Source organism: Gymnogyps californianus, chromosome Z (genome assembly GCF_018139145.2).
Source record: "Gymnogyps californianus isolate 813 chromosome Z, ASM1813914v2, whole genome shotgun sequence".
In the NCBI taxonomy this organism is placed as follows: domain Eukaryota; kingdom Metazoa; phylum Chordata; class Aves; order Accipitriformes; family Cathartidae; genus Gymnogyps; species Gymnogyps californianus.
In genome coordinates, this window is record NC_059500.1 from 807,702 (window position 1) to 823,117 (window position 15,416).

A 15,416-nucleotide genomic window follows, 5' to 3' on the forward strand; every position below is an offset into this window, starting at 1 on the left:
TACTTTCTAGACTGTGTATTGCCTAGCAAGAACCCCATGCTTTGCAAGTGTGCCTCCGTAAAATAAGTTTACTTGATTTCTCAGGGGATGAGGTCATCTTTGCAGAGAAGCAAGGAGGGAGCCTTGAAATCTCTGCAGGTCAAAGCTGGTAGGTGGCATTTGGTAGAGGACAGTGCACCGGGGCTGGAGTTTGTGCTGCGTGGCTCGCTGCTGAAGCGTCGTGCTTCTCTGGAGCCGTGGTGTGCGATGTGGTGGTGGGAGCGGGCAAACGTGGTGGAAACCTCTGGCGAGCAATTTTAACTCCATCCTTGTGCATTTTGTCCCTGCCAGCTTTGTATTACCTGCAGATTCAATAATTATTCTTCATTCCATTTCATAAATGTTTCGGCTTTCACTTTTGAACCATAATATGGGAAATAGGCTTATCTGATTTGATTGCATTTAATATAACTTAAAATGCGTCTTTTCCCTCAGAGCTCGTCCCAAGTTGAGCTTATTTTGAGCAAATCTTTATTTTCCATTGATCAGCCTAAAGAATGTATATACATGAAATCACCTGAAACATTAGGAATTTCTGTACCTAATATTTGTATTTAAAATTCGGGAAGAATTGCCGTGAGTATTAAACCATAGGGTGGCTCAATGTGTTTTGATGCAATAACATGAAGACAGAAGCTGGTCTTAGAGCACGTTTAAAAACACGTTTGTTGCTGTTCCAAGTATACGCAGCAACAGTTGCCTGCTTCCCTCTGCTTGGCTGTATTTATTGCGGGCCAGCCTAAGATTGGTCATAGTATATATTTGTTGGTTTTCCAAAAAGTATATTAAGCTACAAATACATTACCTGTTGTACAGTAGGTGAAATTCAAATTGTCAAATTCATACATACACATCTGCTGTATTTATAGTGAAACCAGTATGCTGAAACATTCAATCAGTGGTAGTTAATTTTATAGAATGTAGATGAATTTTAGTGTCATTTAGGCCCCTATGGTCATCTTAGGTTAATGGTTACTCTATAGTAACCTTCATAATCATTAAAAGGTAAAGCTTCATATATAATCCAAGATTGTGTGTTTGGTAACTTACCTGATTTATTTCCATTCTTCTATAAAATGCATAGATTGCTCCTTTAAGCATGCTAGTACTTTAAGCTTAAGTAAAAGAATATGGTGTTCAGGTGACTTGTCTTTCTCCTTCATGTCCAGTCACTGCCCCAAGCTGTTGGTAAGCTCTGCCGGTACTGATGATTAAAATAGAAATGGTAATGGCATTGTTTTGTAGTAGCGCTTTGTGCAAATGACATTGACATTTATGAAGACTGGCCAATCTCACAAACAAAATATTGAGAGAAAGATTTCTAAGAGACAGTTGAATATTGCTTTTACATACTTTGTCAGTTGTATTTAATATCATTAAAAATTCAAGCAAATTTCAGAAGAACAGCTTTTTAGATTTACTGCAAGCTGATTTTACCTCCAGAATAAAGTAGTTGGATGGCAGTAGGTTTTTTGTGCTTTGGTATTGTTTTGTATAGCAGCACATTGAAAAATGTGCTTATGCTAATAAACATTTTAATGATTTCTCATATTTACATTTGTAAGCTCCAGCAGAATGCAGCACATTCTGTACTAAATGATTAGTTCAGCCAAGGAAATCAAGTTTTGTTGCATCTGACTAAACTCACAAAAAACTATTTACATTTCACATTTATGCAAATAATTGCATCTAGAGCTGAGTAAAAGAAAAAGGCTTTTAGCGCCTGTTGGAGTTGAAATTCGTCTTTTATAGTTTAGGAAGTTTTACTCTTGTAATTTGGGTGTTGCTGGCTTTTTTTCTGTCTTTGAGCTGACTCCCATACATGGTTCATTAGGACTGAATAAATCACGAAGTCGGGGCAGTGCCCGATGTGGTCCGTGCCAATTGCTCTCGTCTGTTTCGTCAGCGGAGCTTCGGTCCGTTTGATTATACTCAGGCGCTTGCATTTAAAGTTAAGCACGTGCATATTAATTCCACTAAATGGGAAAGGATGACTTGCCACTTGAATGCTTTGCTGAATTAGAGGCTGAGCGACTGTAGCTTTTCCAGTGCAGTTACTGCTGTGACAGACATGTAGCCAGCGCTGCTTTCAGAGGAGAATTGTGCCAAAGCAGCCTTTTTAGTGACGTGACTGAAATTGTATCAAAACTTTCGAAATACAGTTTCTTATTTAAAATTATGGTCCTAGTTAATCACAAGCAAAGGAGTGTAGATTGAAGTTTTTACATAAACTTTTTTTTTCCTTTTAGCTTATTAAAATTCCCAAAGTTGATGTGCCAAATGAAGTGCATACATTTAACTTCTACTTGTCAAATGTTGGCAAAGATAATCCTCAGGGAAGCTTTGACTGTGTCCAGCAAATGAACACAAGGTAAGTTTTACTTAACATTTCCTTTCATGGCAAATTTAAGTAGATTCTGTGGCTTTGAGCATATAGCGAAAACCTTTAACACGAGCATGCTCCTAGTGATGAGCTGCAGTAGAAAATTAATTCCTAGGAATAGCATGATTTCTTGCTAATTATAAATACTTGCTTTTACATAGAATTCTTTTTGGTTTTGCTCTTAAAAAAGTAACCTTTTGAGTACTTTCTCACCTCTTAGTGCTATTTTTAAAAGCATTTGGAGCTCAGCATCGTCCAAGCTAGACCAGATCCATTCTACAACCATATGTAAATATGATTATGGCTGGCAGCATGCTAGCATGCTGGCCCTGATGGATAGTTGTCTTATTTTAAGAACCACATAAATCAGTGACCTTATCCATAATTGCACGACCATGGTGTTTCAGAATCCAAACGTAATACAGCAGCACCTTGTCCTGGTCCTTTGAGTCAAAGTGAACAGTGTTAACGTCTACCAAGAAGGCAAGAAAATACCATGCTTTTACATTAAGTTTGCTTCAGCTTCTAGAATACTAAGTTCAGCGTAGTATCGATGTAGTCCAGTGGTGTTGAATGACTGTTTGTCCCATTTGATTAACTAGGACATCGCAGGCAGAGTTTGTGTATTGATCTGGGAAGCTGATTGCAAACAGGCACACCGACACGTCTCCAAAAGGTGCTGCTCAGGTTCTCGGTCACAGGAGAGCTTCTGCCCTCAATTTCAAAACAGAGATTAGTCTAGATAGCGGGTTTTGGGAGCAATAAGAAAATGAGCTGATTTAATAGCTCTTTGCCTAACAGGAGATCTCTCAGCACCCTCATCCTCCTCTTTCTCCCCTTGCGTTAGGTCTCTTCTACTACAATGCAGCCTTTCAGTGAACTCACTTAACTGATGGGATTGGCAAAAAGCCGAATGGTTTAGTGGCAGACCTGGGGGAGCCTGGGGCAGTGTGGGGTTTTTGGGTTCTGTTGGTTTTGTTTTGGTTCTTTTTTCTTTTTTTTTTCTTTTTTATTAAACTGGATCTGAAAGGGGTCAGACAGCTGCCAGGGCTGGCACAAAGCAAGCGGCAGGAGTGCATGCCGGGGGTGAGAGGTCCTGCCTCCGCTCTTGGCTTGCCTCTCCCGAGCATCTCTGAGGGCACTTTCGCCTTTGGGAAGGAGCACCTTCAGTTGAATTAAACTGTATTTTTTAAGTAAGATTAAATTTAAGCTGCTTTAGCTCTGAATAATTCTGAATAGCATGCCTAGGTAGTTTTAATGTGGTTTTACTAATCTTCTTCAAAATCTAATTCAGACGAGCTTTCGCGAGGTCCTTTGTAGCCAGCTCTCAGTTTGTGCAAAGTGCCTGCAAAGTTAATGCAAAACTTGTGTAGTGTTACATGCAGAGTCGTTTTAAAAAAAATAAAACCAGAAAGGACCTCTGCAGGGTGTCTAGTCTAATTTTGTGCTCAAGGCAGGTCTAGCTTCAAAACTGGCTCCGATTTTGAAAACATCCACCCCGAGGAGCGGGATTACACAGCGTCTCGGTCAGCGCTCGGCCGTTCCCGTGGTGAAAAAGCACATAAAGGCAGGCAGTGATGTTCAAGGAAATGGGCAATGGGTAAAAGCTGTGCTTTAGATGGCAAGAAGGACCTTTTTTCTGCTGTAAAGGCAGTGATTTCAGAGCAGGGAATCAATACATAGCTCTAGGCTATGGGCAAAACTGTAGCTGTATCATCTTGAAATACCGGTCGGTGGCTTGGTCCAGCTTTGTGACTTTGAGAAATGACGTGGTAAGTTGGGACACGAGATGCTTGACCCTTCTTCGTGGAGCCTTGATGGGGAGTTTTAAGGTGGTTAAAGTGTTCCGGGTTAGCTGAAGCCGGTGTCCTTTCTCTGGTCAGAGCTGTTGCAATGGCGGGTGCCGCACAGTGTCCACGTTAAGAGCGATGATAATTAATCCGGTTTAAAGGCAGCCGCTGTTAGTCAGTCGAGGTGCCCTCCTGGCTGGGCGCAGTGCACTGCAGGTGCGTGTTTGGACTGACCACGGAGGGCCGGGCTCCTCCACAAACGCCTCCTGAAGCCCATCGCCCGCCCTGACGCCGCCGAGGAGACCTCGCCGTCCTTCCCCTCACGCGGGGTTTCCTCCGAGTGCCTCTGCTCGAACACGAGTCCTCAGAGGAGCCGGCGGGCGGACCCGCCAAGCGCTCCTCGGCGCTGTCGAACGCACCGAGCGGGCGACGAGGAGGGCGGACATCTTTGAAAGCAAGATGGGGGGAGACCAGGGCGTGGGCCTCGAAGGGAGGCTGGGCCTCGCAGGGTCTAGGGCCACCACCGTCCGCCTCAGGCGGAGGAGAGGAGACGTGTGGTGAGCTGAGAGCCGGGCGGCCGGTGGAAAGCCTCCGGGGCAGGACCTGCCCGCCATTAGGGTGCCAGTGTACCTGCCCGAGTGGTCCCTCTAATTGTCATGGCCGCAGCTGCCAGTACAGCCACCGGCACTGCCCTGAGCCTGCCTCTCACGTATGGTTATGTGAGGAAATTGTAATTACACCGACAGGTAAAACTGATACAATTTGGATGTGTAGAGACGATCTGAAATATATTTACGCCCTAGCTCGCTGTCAGAACTAGAAAACGTTTTTCTTCACCTGTTAAGACAGGTTTTAAAGTTCCTGGTACAACCATACTTCTAAACCTGAACTAGTGCTTGGGCTCAACCTTTTTCAATGTTTTTATAGTTCTGGAGCCTTGCAACTCAGTTGCCTGGGATATATACAGAATAAAATTACAGTATGTGCAACAAGTGATTCCTATCTGACGACCAGAGAGCGCATGACCCAGGCAGAAGAGGAGTCGCGCAATCGAAGTGCAAAGGTTATTAAACCTGGTGGACCATTTTTAGGTATGGTTGTATTTCATTTTTTACTAGATGTCTCTAAGTTTTTAAACTCAGTAATTCATCTTTTCAGAGTATTCTTGGGAAAGGTGGTGTGTTCAGAGATCTCAGCTGTAGGTAGCTTGCCCTCATGTTACAGATTTGCAGTCTCCTGTTGCTGCATTCAGACATTAGCCTTTTTTTTCCCCCAGAAAGCCTGCCAGTCCTTCCCTGTTCCCATATTGCTTGACTGGTTGAAATTTTGACCATTGAGGTGAGGGTTTTTACTACCCCAGGCACTTAAATTCTCTGGTTTAGTAGCTAATGTTTTGTTTTTGTAACAGGACTTTTGAGTACCTAAACACTGTGCTAAACTATTAACCTTAATTTGTAATCTAAAAAAACTAACATTGAGGAAGTCTCATATACAAATTCATAAGCGTAATATGAAAAACTTTGCTTTTCACACTTGCTAATGCTGATTAAATTTTATTTATTTTATGTCTTGGTCATTAATAAGCAACTGTTACCACAAGACCATATTTTGGGGGGGGAAGTTAAAGTAAGGTAATGTTGGCACCTTCCCATGGATTTCATTGTTTTCCACGAAACAAAAAGCGTTTAGGTGGTATCATTCATTATTAAACTGTTCTGAGTACCGTTTCGCCGAGGAGCCTGGAGATGGCTGCAGATAGACGCAAGGTGAGCATCCACCTTATAGGCACTCAGTGGTGCAGGCAGCTGCGGTCCTGCCTGCAGCAGTGAGCTGAACCAGGTACATCCATCTTCATTACGTAAAACAGGCTCTCACTTGGCTGTGGCTGCAGTCCTCCACCAGCACGGATGTCCTTGACAGTGATGGTGCAATGCTTGCTATGCCTCAACTTACTGCAGATCATTTTAAGCCGGCATCGTCATGGCTTTTTAGAGATACAAAACCAAGCGTCTGTGGCCTTGACACTAAGGGAGCTCGGCACAGGTTGATACCAGGACATGGAGTTGGGACTGCTTGCCCTGTATTGTCTAAATTGCTCTTTAATGGCAGCGTGAGAGGAGCCCCTTTCATATATTTCAAAACTTCTCATTGGGGAAGTTCTATTTTACATGTGAATGATCTGTGTGATTCTTGTTGATGGTTTAAATAGATCTTAAGTGAGTATTTAGCATCAAATAAATGGGGTCTGAAGACTGGCAGTAGGACAATTATGATATTTGGGGGTACTTTTGTTTCATACTGGCATTGAGGAAGCTCAGGTAGGACAGGTCTAGTTGCTGGTAGGGCACGGGGGTGACTTTGCAACATGCTTCATGCAGTATAAATTAGGAACTGGGGTTGTTAATCATGTTAATGCTTGGTTATGTTTTTCAGTTAATTTTTTTTAAGTGATTCAGAGACATGACTTTAGGAGGTGTTTTGTTTGAATGCTGCTTACACTATCAGCTGTGCCAGGGGTTTGTGTATCTACATTGAATTTAACTTGTCAAAACGTTTGTAATGCGTTCAATAAACAACTGGCAAGTTCATACTGTTCTAAAAATGTAACTGTGTGTGCTTGCATGATTAGGTTTGTTCTTGAAAACCAGAAGGGCAATGTCCAGGGAACATGCAGGGTGGAAAGGTTATAAAGGTTTGGCCTCCGCTGCAAAATGGAAACAAATTTTTGTTATTCCTGAGGACAAGCGGTCCATAAGCACAGCTCAGTCTCTGTGTGTCTGATAGAAGAGAGCAAGCTCCAGATTTTCTCACCAATACTCATTAAGTCTCCCTCATGTACCAAACATGAGTTGTTGGTTTCAGAAAAATGCCTGGTTTGTGTCACATCCTCTGTTGGATTGCAAACAGTATTTACTACAATGATTTTCTGTAATATTCTGATAAATCTTTTTTTTTCTGTCTGATAGCGAATGGTATTTAAAAACACAGAGTAGAGAAGTTTGGGTCTTTTTCTGGAAAACTGAGATTCAGGTTGGGTGGTGTTATTTTAAAATTCTGGATGCATCGCTTGCAAACACTTGCATTGTTCCACCAGTTGAGAAACATGTCTTTTTATAGAGTTTGATCCAAAATGCTGTGCAGGCCATATTTTAAAACTTCTCTGGCCTTGGTCCCAAGCACTGTTAAATTTTTGGTGTATTGTTTCTGACACACCTGGGCTTATTTTAATAAGGGAACATTTCAGCTTAAAATGTGGTGTAACTTATGGTTACTCAAGTGATTAGCACCAAGTGTTGGTAGTTTGTTTAAGCAGTGATGCAATTGTGTAGAGTTGGTCTCCCTAGGCATTAATGTGGAATCTTTTAATTATATGGAAGACCTCTGCATCATACTTTAGAGTACTCTTCTAAAAAAGATGCCTGATTTTGGGTATTCAGTGCTTGAGCTTATAAACTGGAAAAATAATAAAAGCACCATCTATATAAATAATCAGTAAAGTCTTCCTACTGGTGTCACTCATTTACCAGCTTTTTTTAATATTGACTATTTCTTTGTTAATGCCTAGCTCAATGCATCTTCACTACCTGTGTTCTTGCAGATCTTGAAATGCTAACTAAATACAGTTTTTAGAGTTTATCTGGCGTGGTAAATTCTTTTAAATCAACTTTCTTGTCTTCTCCCAACCTGCCATGTCACTCTTTTACCTTTTTTTTCCCCCCCCACTCTTACTTTAGGAAGAAGAGTACCGGTCAGAAGAGCACCACAAAGCATTCCAGATGCTGTGCCCGAGAGGAAGAGATCAACACCCATGAACCCTGCAAACACGATACGGAGGACTCACACACACAGTAGTGTTTCTCAGCGACCGTACAGGGACAGGGTGATTCACTTACTGGCACTGAAGAGTTACAAGAAACCAGAGTTACTTGCTCGCTTGCAGAGAGATGGTGTCAACCAAAAGGACAAGAATTCCCTTGGAACTATCCTTCAGCAGGTGAGATCATGGAGTTTGTGCCAGCAATTTTTCCCTCCTGCTATTCTTTTAATCATAATTTTGAGCTGTGTTACTCCAGTGTTTAAATTAGAGAATAATAAACACTTACGTAATACTCCTTGTTTAAGTTTTTCAGTAAACTTTATACAGATGCCCCAAACTGCAAGTCAACGTGAGGAAAGGAGACAAAGATTAAAAAATTTTGGGGGAGTGTTTTTGTTTTGCTAGAATGGCAGGCAATAATTAACTATTTCTAGCTTTGTTGCTCCTAATATCTTTTTTTTTTCTCTCTCTTTTACTTGGACTGCTTAACTGCTTAATCAAGAGAAACTGACCATGCGCTCTCTTGATTGTGTGAAATAGTTTGTCATAGTACTTAATATTTCTTGTGACAAGTTTGAGGAGAGAAGTTTGGTAATCGCATAGGTTAGTATTTCATTTGAACGTAGTTGGTGGCCTGTAAATGGTACTTGGATTCTCTTAGGATCTGTTAGAATTGCAATCCAGGGAAGGGCGTCCCAGCCAAATCATAAATGAAAAAGGTGGCAGTCCGATTTTGAGCGTAGTGTTTCTTTGCTATCATGTGGATTGTGTCTTTATCTTACTTGAAACCTTTTTTTATTCAGTAGCTTTTCCAGTGCTCCTTTGAGTTAAGTTCCATTTGTATTTCCTTATCATATCCATCAAAATTGTTAGTAAGCCTATAATGTTGTATAGGTAAAACTTTTAAGCTGTGTGTTCAAGAGTGTCACTTATTAATTTTCTACTAAAACAGTTCAGAAAAGGCTTCTGAAAGGTATTGTAAGATGCAGTGGCTCCTCCCTTTTTAAATACTCCCTGTACCCGTAGACTATGGCTGAATTATGCATGTATTGATATGTAAAGTAGGAATATTTCCTATTTAGCTAGGAAAAAAGTGTTTTCGAACGTATTAAAGTGAGTAAAAATCAACACATACAGCTTTGGTTGATCCTACACTGAATTTTAAAAACTCATTCCTTTAATATGTTAAGTGTTGTTGCTTTGTTTGCCGAGTGCAATGGTAGCTTTTTTTCACCCTGAAGACATACACAATTTAACGAGAGCCGTGTTCTTACATACAAATTGAAGTAGTCAATTTATACTTTAAGTTGATTATAAAATTCCAAAAGTTCGGCTCCCGAGAGAATAAAAGGTGCAAAAATTTTCTCCTGTCCCCTTATGCTTGGCAATGTTTAAGGAGACTTTGTTGGAGTCTGCTTCCTGTATGTGGTGTGAACTACATCAAGGTACTGGTTTGAATTCAGAAACAGTCATGTTAGCAGCACTACACCCTGAAAAGCCTTGCTCACATTTTTCGTAGCTTCATAATGAGGGTTTTTTTTGTACAAATCTAAAACCGGCAGCTTGAACTTGCTAAGATCTAATATGCACAGATTTGCTTCTCTTAGAATACAGCTTTAGTTCTGTTTTTAACAAGTGAATTACTGTTTCAGGGTATCTTTCTTACTTTCAAATTTTTTTTAAGCTGGGGACAGACAGACATGCACACAGACATGAATTAGCAGTATTTATCATGTTTTGGAGGGAAAAATAGGCAAAACTGTGAAAAGTGGTCGTGGTGTGTTAATGAGTTATTCAGCATTTTGTGTCAGGCAAATTGATGGAGATTGTTTTTCTTTGAGGTTTTCTCTGAAACTCTGAACAGATGTCAGGTGATCAAGTCTAAACCAGCACTTCAGGTGTCGATGGTCTCAAGGTTTTACTAGCTCACTTTAACTTCTTAAGTATACTTTGTATTTTTCTTAAGGAAGATATAAACCCATTTTATTTTCAGAGGTATACAGCAAGGCATGCACATGACCTTCTCATGACAATACTTTGCTGTAATGAACCCTGTGTCTGCAAGATGAAGAGTGCATCTGGGCCTGTACACCTCTCCTTAAACCTTTTTAGCACTAACTCTTGTTTTCAAAATATAACTTGTTAGATATGAGTGCAGTTACTTTTTTTCCCAATCGGTAAAACTTTGATGTGGCTTAAAACTAATGGGATAGCTGAATAATTCATCTTTGTACTAAAAGAAGTTTAGTGCTAGTTAGGTTATTGCGTACAACTGTTCAGTAGAAAGCTATATTGTGGCTCAGGCACTTGAGAAAGAAAAGCAATTCTGTTTATCAAGACAAATGACAACATACTGTGATCGTTAATGGGATGATGGAAAACATGCATTGTTCCAGGCACAGTCTGTGCTCTGCGTCGCAGTATAGCTGTGTAAAACAAAAGAACAGCAGGTGTCCTCCTGACGTTGGACAAATCTGAATTTGTATGTGGAGATAGTGTTCTTCAGTTCTTAAAAAAGAAAAATAAATAAAAATAAAAAACTAGGCCTCTCCACGTATTTCATGCAGTGAAGGTTTAAAGTTTTGGCATGTTTGCCTTGATTTTTCAATGCTGTGTTAAAGAGAAGAAACCAGATACATGGTGCAGAGAGAGGCTTTCATAGAATACGTTTCATACATGCTTGCAGCAGTTTGGGATTTTCTTCGATCCAAATTTCTACATCCCAAATTGACTACGTTTTTTACACTTGGTGCTCATTACGTGAGAGCTACTTTGATCTTCACATCTAAAAAACCTGGAAAACTTGTGCGTGATTCCATTTTTAGCTTTGATTTAGCTTTGCAGTACCAATCTTATTTCTGTAGTTTGCATTTAGGTATAATGAACATTTATTTTCTTAAATGTCTGCCTGTAGGTAGCCAACCTGAATCCAAAGGATAATTCTTACACTCTGAAGGATTATGTATTTAAAGAAATTCAAAAAGATTGGCCTGGATACAATGAAATAGATAAACAGTCATTGGAGTTAATACTTTCTAGGTAAGTTCAGTCTCTAGGGGAAGGAAAATAGCCATTTAAAAAACTTTTTCTGGGAAATGAATGTCTGTCTTCCCTATAATGAAAGAACTATGACACAGACATTTTTGCCTTGTAACCTGAAATGTTGGGTCATCCTTACAGAAAATTAAATTCATCTCAGAATGCCACCAGCACCAGCCATTCGGAATCTCCTGTAACTTCTAATAAAGATGCTCCATCAACTTCTTCTCAGGTATTTTGTATCTTTTGTAACATTATTTACAGTGTATTAAGATTTATCACACTTTATATTGGTGTAAAAGCTGTATGTGAAGCACTAATATTGTCTTTAACACATGAAAAACTGAAGCATTTTTTTCTGATTGGATGATTATATTTTTTTTTAAAGGTGGTTGCACAGTCAAAGACTGCAAAAAACTTATGGCCACATAGCTTAAGGGCTGCTATATGTAGTGTTCTGTATTTCAGAATGTTTATTAAAGTGTTCAGAAAAATAAACAATTCCTGTCTACACAGTATTTTGTAAATACACCTAGATCTCTGAGAGAGACCACCCCTGTCATGTTTGAACAGCCAACGCGTTGGCCTAAATCATAACTGCCCATCCATAGCACATTGACCTTGCAGAAGCCTAAACTTGCCTGTAGAGTTTAAAGTCGCCTGCTGAACTTCTTGGTTACCCATTACTGTTACACAACCCTGTGCTTTCTGGTTAAATACTTAAAACTGTTTTGTATTGCCACGTAACTTGTTTTTCTTGGTGCATAGGAAGGTCTTTTAAAGACAAGATACGTATATGTTTTTGCTACATGGTTGCATGAGTTCAAGGTTCGTTGTGATATGGTAGTTATAATACATAAAATATGCACAAACATACCTGTGCTACTGTTTAAATATAAAGCTTAGGAAAGTCTAGAATAAGGACAAATTACAACAGTGATCTGCTTGGAGGATTTTTTTTTTTCTTCCCTATAGGCATCATTTAAGCACCCATTTTGATTCAGGGTAGCCCAGGTGTGAAAAGGCAGATCTGAATCAGCAGGGTACGTCAGCCTTCCCCCAGCCTTTTGAGACTTAAAATGCATATGTCCTGTTTTCCTATCAATACAAGAGGACAATGCAAACCCTTTGAGAAGCTTGGAAAACTCCACATAAAAGGCCTTACTTTAAGGAAAAGTTTGATACTTTCTGTGACTACAGCTGCACTTCAGTGCACACAATGTACAACAATAAGCTGGGAAGTATGGAAAGTTGTTCACCACTGAGATATTTACATTTAAATAGAGGAGGGAGGGCACACCTCTGCTTTTCCCTAACTTTCTTCCATCTCAGAACATGAAATGGTGCAGGTCCCAGGGACCTCTTCACACCTGCCTCCGTACACACAGAATCTGGATTTATTTCAACAGGGTGGCACAGAGCCATGCCTGGCACTCCTGGTCCAAGCTGCTGCTTGTATGTCAACATGAGCAGTGTATGGTTGCTAGAGAACCCACGTTTCAGCCGGAGAACAGCTGGAACGACAACTGTAGCAAAACTGGGGGGTTTACCTATTTTTACCAGCTTTGCACTTCACGCTCTCTGATAAGCACACTGCTGTGTGCTTCCCGGGGCCGCTGTAGTGAATCTCATGGCTGTGTGACAGCAAAAGCTGACTCTTAACCCGGTATGTCCGAATGGAAATCGGTACCTAAACAATACCGACCTGACCTCCTCGTTTTGGTGAAGCCTTTGATAGAGCTGCTGAAGAGAGAATCTTTCTCCCAAAGCCTTCTAGCTGTAGATTTGAAGAACAACTTGCTAAATCATAAGATTAGAAACTAAGAATGAAATAAACCATGTATTTAGCTGCAGTACTTCCTTGTTCAACAGCTATCTTTAGATAAGAAAGATGTGGTTTCAACCAATTGCCTGTTCAGAAGTGCCACTTTTTCAGAATGGGAGCAAAACTTAATTCTGCTGATTTTTAAAAATTTTGTTTTTATTATTACAGAAACGGCTTTCGAATGCTGATTTTATCAATCCTCTAATGATCAAAAAGCAGAGGATATCTCACCTGAGCAGTCGAGTCCAGTGGCCGTCGTTCAGTGGCCACTTGCCTGCCTCCAGCGAGAAAGCCACTGCCGCCCCTCCGCCGCCTCCCCCCCCTGCAGCCGCCGCTACTCCCGCTCCTCTGCCGCTGCCTCCCACACTCCTTCCCACTTCCAACCCTCCTCAAACTGCCAGCTCCAACTCCCCCAGCACCCCTGAGGGGCGGGGACGCAAGACCTGCCGGTGGACAGCTTCAGTCAAAATAACAGTAGCATCTCTGAGGACCAGCAACAAAAATATACCTCACAGACTCCTTTGGGAATCCCGGTGCCTGCCGCGGTGCAGGTGGAGCCTCCCAAGTCCGTAGGTGAGGAGCATGTGGTGTTGCACCAAAAGCCCGAGGAGGTAAATGAGCATACGGAGGAGGACGAAAGCGAAATGCAGGACGCTACGAGTGCGAGCAAGGAGGAGAAAGACCTTAGAAAAGAAGAAACTGCCAAGCTGAAAAAATCCTCCCGTACGAATTCAGGTGAAGGTATTAATACGCTGCTTTTCCTAACAACTGTGTGGGTGACCCTGCTGCAAAGGGACTGGACACGCACATGGTCTGTGTTTTCACTTGCTATATATTCAGTGCTTTGCCATTATCCCTACTTTATGGTCATGAAGAATCAATATTTTTTTTTCTACTGTTGCATTACACTGTAACTGCTAGTTTAAAAAAACCAACAAAACCCAGAAGCTGTTCTGCTGCAACCTTATCTAAAATTAGATTAATTTTTAAAAATTCTCACTCTGTAGTACAAAAATCATTAGGACAAAGAAATCTTAAATGGATTGCTGTTGGGCAGAAACTGGTTAAAAGGAAGAGCTAGGTACTAGAAAAAACACAAGGAATGGATTTTTTTTTGCTTGATTTCCAGTAAACTGACAGTTCAGTGAAACTTACTCCACTTTTTCCATCAACAAGTTTTAAAATCTGCGCGCTGAAGATAAAAACCTGTCACAAGTTTATTGCATACTAGTTTACTGAAACACATAGATCAGACATAAATGTATTTCATTGTGTATCAACCTTTTCATGGAAAGTCTAAAACCTACATAAACTGGTGTGCAGTTTACTAAGAGTTTTGGTTTGAACTGTGCTGTGAGCTCCTCTCCATCTTAGCTGCAGAATTTATGACTTCAAAAGATGTAGAAATGGTACACATGTAAAATGGCATTGAAAAGCTAAACAGAAACGCACAAGGAATACTTGATTTCTTCACACACACACACAAAATAGGGCAGAGTTCAGTTCCTTTGTTAAATCTGTGCGTTGTCTAATTTCAGAGGTTTGACTCACAAATTAGAAGTCAGGTTTAGCCCTTTCCCGGAGGTGACTTTAGAGTATGCAGGGCGCCTCTTTGAAGTGGTGGCGTGCTTGTCGATAAGGGTGCTTTGAGATGGTCTTTTCACATTTACCCTGGACATACTACACTTGTGCCCATGTGGCTTGGGATTGCTTTGAAAATATTCATGCTTGAATTTATAAACGTGTGAGCATCTTTCTCCAGCAGCCAGTAACAAATTTATGAACAGCTAGGAAAGGAAAAATCTGTACTACGTTTCACGTTGGTGCTTACACTGAAGCTTTCAAATGGACCGAGCCATGTCAACAAATACACTTGAATTTTTGGAAATGAAATGCTCGCAGCAAAACTGTTCACATAAGTTGTATTGTACATACTGTGACTATTAATATTACTGTTTGCATTTCTCTCAAATTTTGTTCCCACTTTTACACTTCTTATACTCCTGCTATACCATATAATAACTGTAATATTAAAAGCAAAAGAATCGAGTAGAACATTGTATGATAGCTCTTTTCTCTCCCCATGACGTAAAGCACAGATAGCTTAGAGGTTGGCAAGAATGGTTGAGCTTTAGCATAAGTACTGTGTTTAAACAGTGGCTATGTAAGATAATAATGAATATAAAGGATTGTGTGTTTTTTAAGCTTGCCACAAAACCCCAAATGAAAAGCAGAGAGAGATTACCAAGATAACTGGGTGTTCCTTCCTGTACCAGCGAACTTTTTCTTACGACAGCTATTTTTCTTATTTATCAAAAAGATAGGGGGCTCCTGAAATATTCCTTTAAAAGGAGGGATTAGAGATTAAGCATACTGTGCTTTCATAATGCCATTTAAAAGAGCAAAAGAGCAATTTACAAGTGCAAATAACTTTCAAACCCAGTATTGCCACATTAATGAGGAGCAAGTCTTTGTTGCAGGTTATTGAAGCCTGAATGCCAGTAACCCATATACAATGCTATT

General features: G+C 40.5%; 1 protein-coding gene across 1 annotated transcript in view; it reads left to right on the forward strand.

The window, feature by feature from the left end:
* The window catches only part of ELL2 (elongation factor for RNA polymerase II 2), a 41,104-nt gene that overhangs the window by 19,602 nt on the left and 6,086 nt on the right, over nt 1–15,416 (forward strand). Inside the window, 7 exon segments of the mRNA XM_050913022.1 lie at nt 2,289–2,410; nt 5,140–5,303; nt 7,947–8,206; nt 10,944–11,068; nt 11,210–11,300; nt 13,062–13,320; nt 13,323–13,634. Coding sequence (XP_050768979.1) covers nt 2,289–2,410; nt 5,140–5,303; nt 7,947–8,206; nt 10,944–11,068; nt 11,210–11,300; nt 13,062–13,320; nt 13,323–13,634 — 1,333 coding nt within the window.